Source organism: Ammospiza caudacuta, chromosome 16 (genome assembly GCF_027887145.1).
Source record: "Ammospiza caudacuta isolate bAmmCau1 chromosome 16, bAmmCau1.pri, whole genome shotgun sequence".
Classification (NCBI taxonomy): domain Eukaryota; kingdom Metazoa; phylum Chordata; class Aves; order Passeriformes; family Passerellidae; genus Ammospiza; species Ammospiza caudacuta.
In genome coordinates this window covers 17,873,171-17,879,748 of record NC_080608.1, presented here as the reverse complement: position 1 = coordinate 17,879,748, position 6,578 = coordinate 17,873,171, and the positions used below count along the sequence as shown (strand labels likewise).

Sequence of the window (6,578 nt, the reverse complement as noted above, 5' to 3'; positions counted from 1 at the left end):
TCTGGGCACACGGAGCTGGTCCATGTCAGGCACAAATTCTGGGGTTTTACACAATAAAAGACTCCTTGGCTGCATGGAACTGCTTATCCCAAAGGGGCTCCCAGATGTTCTCAGTGCTCTTGCCAAGCTCCTGCCAGGGTCCAGCAGGTTTGGTGCATTTCCTCACCAGGTTACTGATAACTTCAATTATTGGTGAACCTGGAAATATATTGTATATTATACATAATACATTGACATTTCAAAATAAAGAAGTGTAAATGTTGAACTTGTCAAAGTCTGGCTGGAGGAGCAGCACAGAGAGGAACCCTCAGAAGGGAGTGCACTGATGTCCAGTGCCTGAGCCCATGGGTCAGCTGATAAAATCCTTCCTGGAGGAGGGGGGTGGCAGTAAATAGCCTTATCCAATCCATCACAGGCCTGGCACAGCTGCAGAGCACAATGAAGGATATTCCCTGAGGGCACAACAGGGAGCCTTAGGTTAAAAAAATAACAAGTGGAATACTTCTAATGAAGGGATCTGTTGATTTGAGATCAAACCACATTAAAATATTGCGACAAGACTGCTGAGGCAGCATTAGATGTGGGCACTAATTGTGCTCCTGATACAGGAGATGGGAGGTGCTGAGGAAGGTGACCTGATGTGCCCAGGGGGATGTGTCCCCAAGGAGCAGAGCATGGAGGGGAAATTATCTCCAGGGGCTGGACACGGGGAGCTGCATCCTTGAGGAGCTGAGAGGGGACACAGGGGGGGACACGGGTCAGGGGGGCTGTTCTGCCATCCTGTCACCCTGGGCTCTGCCCTGGCCCCAGCACAAACAGGGGGACAAGCAGTGACACAGGTCAGCGGTCTGTCCCATGCCATCCTGTCACCCTGGGCTCTGCTCTGGCCCCAGCACAAACAGGGGGACAAGCAGTGACATGGGTCAGGGGGCTGTTCTGCCATCCTGGGCTCCTGCCTTGGCCCCAGCCCACGCCTATCTGGGCTCCTGCAACAACAAATCCAGAATTAAAACCCAGCATTTTTAATTCCTCATTTCTCTCCTAGCCTTTTCCTTTTTACCCTTTTTGGCTCGCAGGCAGAGTTCCTGCAGCTGGCTGCAGCCACGCTGCACGTGTTCCTACCCCAAACAAACACAGCGCTGGCCTGCCAGCCTCAAACACAGCAATTACTAAAAATAATTTCTAAAAATCCGCCCAGCCCAGCCCAAGCCCTGGTGAGTCCAAGGGAAGCCTTGGAGGGATGTGCCTCTCACAGCCTCCCCTCCTGCAGCCCCTGCCCGGGGCAAGGATGGGTTGGGGGTCCCTGCTGGGGTCCTTGGGGGACTCCTGCTGCCCCTCGGCCACTGCTCACTGCTGGCTTTGCTGAGCAGAATGGGGCTGAAACAGCTCAAAGCTCTCGGGCTAAATATATCCCCGTTGCTGGGGAAATAAATAATAAACACAGTGTGATGGGGATGTCATTGGTTCTGCTGGGGCTGGGGCTGCAGCACTCCGGGTACCACACAGGGCAACAAAACTCAACAAAAACTGGGCAAAACCAACAACAGCCAAACCCAAACTTGGCAAAAAATAACCAGCGGCAAAACAGAGGCAAAAGCAGCATGTGCATCTCCCAGACTCAGAAATATTAATGATAACGGCTGCAGCAAAATTAATGAGCTTTAAAAAGGAACAAAGCATCTCCAGGATCTGTGGGAGTGGGAGAGGGAGGGCAGCTGGGCACAGGGCAGATGGGGCTGCCCCATCCCTGTCCTCATCCATGGGGCCAGCGGAGGTGGCACTGTCCCAGCCCGGTGTCACTGAGGTGCCACTGCAGTGCCACGGGCAGGGCTGGGGCTGGCTGAGGTACCCAGGGCAGAACTTGTTTGCTCCAGAGCTGGGGCAGCCTTGGGAAAAGCTCCCTGCTGGCTGCCAGGACAGCAGGGACATGGTGCCATGGGCTGGAAATGAGCACTCACCTCTGTGTGACCATGAGAGGGGCTTTGGACAAGGGATTGAGGGACAGGACTGGCTCCCAGTGCCAGAGGGCAGGCATGGATGGGATATTGGGAATTAGGAATTGTTCATGGTGGGCAGGCCCTGGCACAGGGTGCCCAGAGCAGCTGGAGCTGCCCCTGGATCCCTGGCAGTGCCCAAGGCCAGGCTGGACAGGGCTGGAGCAGCCTGGGGTAGTGGGAGGTGTCCCTGCCATGGCAGGGGTGGCACTGGATGGGCTTTAAGCCCTTTCCAGCCCCCTGTGCCAGGGAGATGATCACCCCAGTGGAACCTTCACTGCCAGCCACATTCCAGCCCTTGTGGGGCTCATCCCCGGAGCTCTCCCATCCCCTGTCCTTCCTGCCCTGCTCTTCACCCACAGCTAGCTGTGAGCAAGAGCTCTGAGCACGCTGCAGATATTTAATTATGGTTGCCGGGGTAAGCTGGTCCTGGGGCAGGGCAGGCCTGGGGAGCAGCTGATGGGGGCTGTGGGGGCTCCCAGAGGGATGGCAGGGACACAGAAATCCCCCGTGGAGATGGGATTGCTCCAGCTCCAGACCCTGCTCTGCCATCCCCTCCTAATCCAAGCCGGGCTGGTCTCCGGGGCACCCGGCCCCTGCAGACTTTTTCCCTTCCTGCCTGCGTCAGTGAGTTTAGAGCCCAGGTGTGATTTTCTAGACCCTTTTGTCTGAGCTTTAGAAGCAGAATAAGCTTCATTAGCAAAGGGAGGATTTACAATAAGTAATAGGTAGGTGCTACCTTGTGAGCTGTCAGCCTCGTGCTAAATTACCTGTAAACAATCAGCTCCTCACCCAGAGAACAGAGCTTTAAACGGCCATTTCTCTAAAAACCTCTGCTTTTAATCATTATTTTCCAAAAGCTAAAAATCTGAATTAGCCCAATTGTACAAACTGTAATTGCTTTGAGGTTTCTGGTTTGGAGTATTAAACCAGCACACACTCACTAACATGTCTCTCCACTCTTGGGCTCTGGCTCTGTGCAGGTGATTTCCCCTTCATCTGCCCCAGATCCATCCCGTTCATGCTCTGCTGGTGCCATGAACCAGGGCTGTGCTCTCTTCTCCAGGCAGCCAGGGACAGGACAAGAGGAGATGGCCTCGAGCATCCCCAACCCCAGTCCACCTGCAAACCAAACCCAACCCAACCACAACCCAACACCGAACACAACATCAAACCCAGCCCAACTAATCCAACAACCCAACTCACTCCCTGCCCAAACGCAGCCCAACACCAAGCCCAGCCCACCCCAATTAATCCAACTGCCCCCAAACCCAGCCCAAACTCACGGTGTGTTTGTGGAACATCAGCCATCGATGTGAAACATGGCAGGGCTGCACCAAGAGACTCTTCTGATGCCAGCTCCAACAGCCACCATTGCACCTTCTCTTTTTTTTGTGACTGACCAGAGGCCACGAGATAGTCTCTGCCATTCAGCAGTGTCACCACCCACCTTTCGTTTCATTTTGACTGATTTCTTTAATAGTAACCATCAAATGCTGTGTCAGGCTGGTTTAAAAAAATATTTCCTACCTTTAATTTCTCTTGGAATAAACCAATGTTTACTACAGTGTTAAAGCTGGCCCAAAATGGGAACATTTAGTAAGCGTTCCAGACAAGTTTTTCTTGTTGGAAAATTTTAATTAAAAAAAACAATATTCCACTGGCTCTCCTGTAAGAGCAATAACTTCTGCCTCGGTTTGATTTCCTTTCCTCCAGGAGACATCTCGTAAATACATGTGTGTGGGACTTTTGTTCCCAGAAACCCTCTAGGTAGCACATCCAAGAGCTCCCAAGTGCCTCTGAAAAGGAATTACTGTGGTCTTGGAGTAACTGGAGTATCCAAGGAGCCAGAGGGGGACCCTGCACAGAGAGGTTTTGTGGGGGCACGGCGGGAGCAGCGCGGTGCAGTGCTCACACAGCACTGCTAAGCAGGTCCCAAACACCCTGTGCCCAAATAATGCCTTTTGGAGGGCTCTTGGCAGGTTTGCAATCCCCGTTCATCCCCAGCACTGCTCCAGCAGCATCCTGGCAAGGCAGGAGGGAGCTCGGCACAGGACAGGTACAAACACACACAAACAGTGCTGACAGGTGAAGGATGGAGGGTTTTTAGAATCCTTTCCATCAGCCCTCCCCATCCTCTCCCAGCCCCAGGGAGGGGCTCTCACACCCACCCCAGGCACCCCCAGGTCCCAGCCACAGACACAGAGCGATGCTGGGGCTGGATAAAGCCTGGCCTCAGCCTAAGCCAAGGCTGGATACAGCCCAGGCCTGTCTGATGCCAGGGCTGGATAAAGCCTGGCCTCGTCCTTGGCCTCAGGAAAGACAAGAAATAGCACAAAAGTTGGCTATAAAATCCAAGGATGGAGATGAACCAGCAACGTGCTAGGGAAACACCGGATTTTATCCCTACAAGCCCCTGGCCCTCTTCATCCAACACCTGAGAACAGAGACCATGAGACAGTTTGGGGACCTCACCCCTGCCCAAGCCATACCAGCCACCTGAGAGTGCTCCCCAAGGTGTCAGAGGGCTATGGAGAGGGGGTGATCCCATGGGAATGAGCTGTGCCACCCACCCTGGAAAGCAGGAAAAAAATTATTGCCTTTTTCCTCTTTTTTTCCCCAAGACAAAAGCCCAGGAAGTTTAATTACTGTGCACAAAATGTGAAGAAGGCTGAAATTTCAGCTGCCTTCTCTCTAAGTGACACCACAGAGCGAAGGAAGCAGCAGCTCCAGGCTTGGGGTCGGGGGCTTTGGAGCCTCTTGGTGACCAGCCTCAAATGTCCTCTGCTTCTCTCCTTACAGCTCTTCTAAAAATATCGAATATAGATCTTTTCCTCATAATATTTTAAGATACTCTATTTATACATTAATCCTTTCAAAAATAAAAAGTGACACATAGAGCAATTCAGTCACTCAGAGTCTTTAAAACTGTTACAAAAGCCACGACATCCATCCCCAGCGCCACGGCCTGGGGGCCGACACTTTCTTTATATAAAATATGATTCCAGCTCTCAAAATCCCGGCTCTGCAGCCAAACAGGGCTCCTTGTCCCACCCTCCCCCTTCAGCACAACCTGGAACGATGAGGGGTTTGCACTCCCACCCTGCCCAGCCCTCGTGGCGTGTCCATGGAGGCAGGAGCTGGGCTGGGGCAGCCAAAGGCTCCTCCTGGCCCTGCACAGCCCCACCTTGGCCACTCCAACAACAAGGATGGCAATAATTCACCTGGCACAACCAGCACTGCACAGACTTGGCACACACGAGGCTGCAAGCAAGGGGAGGGCTGAAAAACGAGGCTGGAGAGAGGCAGAGGCAGCTCCAGCAGGGCCTGGGCACGGGTGGGAGCACGGAGGGGTCTGTACAGTGGGATTTGGGAAGGGCAGGTACCAAACAGCCAAACAACAGGAGTGGGGTTGGCCTGGGGCTGCAGCAGGAAGGCAGCACGGGCTGCTCACCTCACACAGACTGAGGGCTACCCCACAAAATCAAAATCCTGGAAATATAAAAGAAGACTTTGAGAGGTTTGGTCCAAAGCATCCTCTCTGCAGTGAGCAGGTGCCTGCTGAGCCCTGCCAGCCCTGGGCCCTGCAGAGCCCTCCCGGGGCTCACTCTTGCCAGCAAGAGCCACCAGCACTGTGGTGGCATAAGGAGGGGACACCTGCCAGGGCTGCCCGGCCACCATGGGGGCTCAGCCCCCCTGCCCTTCCCCTGCCAGCACCGAGGGCTGTGCCTGGGGCTCCAGGGAAGCACGGGGAGCACAGGACCCTGCAGGGTGCAGCCAGGGAATGTCCCCCTGCAGGAAACGCCCCTGGGGCAGCTCCGGCCATTCCCAGTCTTCAGCTCGGCCTCTCGGAGCACTTGGCTGTCCCTGGGCTGGTTCTCCATCGCTGGGATGGGCACTGGAGTCTCTCCATATCCCCAGGAGCGCTGCAGGACGAGAGGCGATGTCTGACGCACACAAACATCCACAGCGGGCACAGGGCTGTCCCCACCCCGGTCACACGGGGGCACAGGGGCCTGCAGGACTGGCCATGGATACCATGGAATGCTCAGCAGCGGCTCTGTGCACCCCACAGTTATAGGAACTCCACGTAGTTCTCGGGGATCAGTCCTGTCTTGCCGTTGAGGGTCCCTTCCAGCCAGCCGGGCTCCTGGGATGGGTGAACTGCAGAGACAGGGGAAGGGCACGTCAGACCTTTCATTTGGGCTCATTTTTAAGGGTACTAACAGAGTTAAAGATCATCTTCGAGGTCCCTTCTGACCCAAACCATTCCATGGCTCTGTGAACACACCAAGGGGCTGAGGCAGCTCAAGTGCTCTGTCCCTGCCTGCTACCCATAGGACTCCTTGGCCTTTCCTTCACCAAGTGAGCTGCAGACTCCAAATACTCTCTGGGGCTGCTGGGCTGAGGCAAGTGAAGCATTTGGGCTCAAAACTTCCTCTTGATTTGAGCTAAGATCTCGTGGAAGTTGGAGAGAACGTGGTTAGCTCCATCACAGGGTAACTCTGCACATCCCGCCTTGGCCTGGGCCCAGGCTGGGAGGGAAATTGCATTAGGGAACAATCCCAGGGGGAAATTAAACCC

The 6,578-nt window shown here is 54.4% G+C and overlaps 1 protein-coding gene across 2 annotated transcripts in view; it reads right to left on the bottom strand.

Annotated features, from left to right (window-relative positions):
• Window positions 1–4,239: 4,239 nt before the first annotated feature.
• The window catches only part of ARHGAP26 (Rho GTPase activating protein 26), a 99,474-nt gene continuing 97,135 nt past the window's right edge, over window positions 4,240–6,578 (bottom strand). For both annotated transcript variants that reach the window (XM_058815022.1, XM_058815023.1), the window contains one exon: window positions 4,240–6,158. In XM_058815022.1, coding sequence (XP_058671005.1) covers window positions 6,070–6,158 — 89 coding nt within the window. In that variant the 3' untranslated portion in view covers window positions 4,240–6,069. The remainder of the gene's footprint in view (window positions 6,159–6,578) is intronic.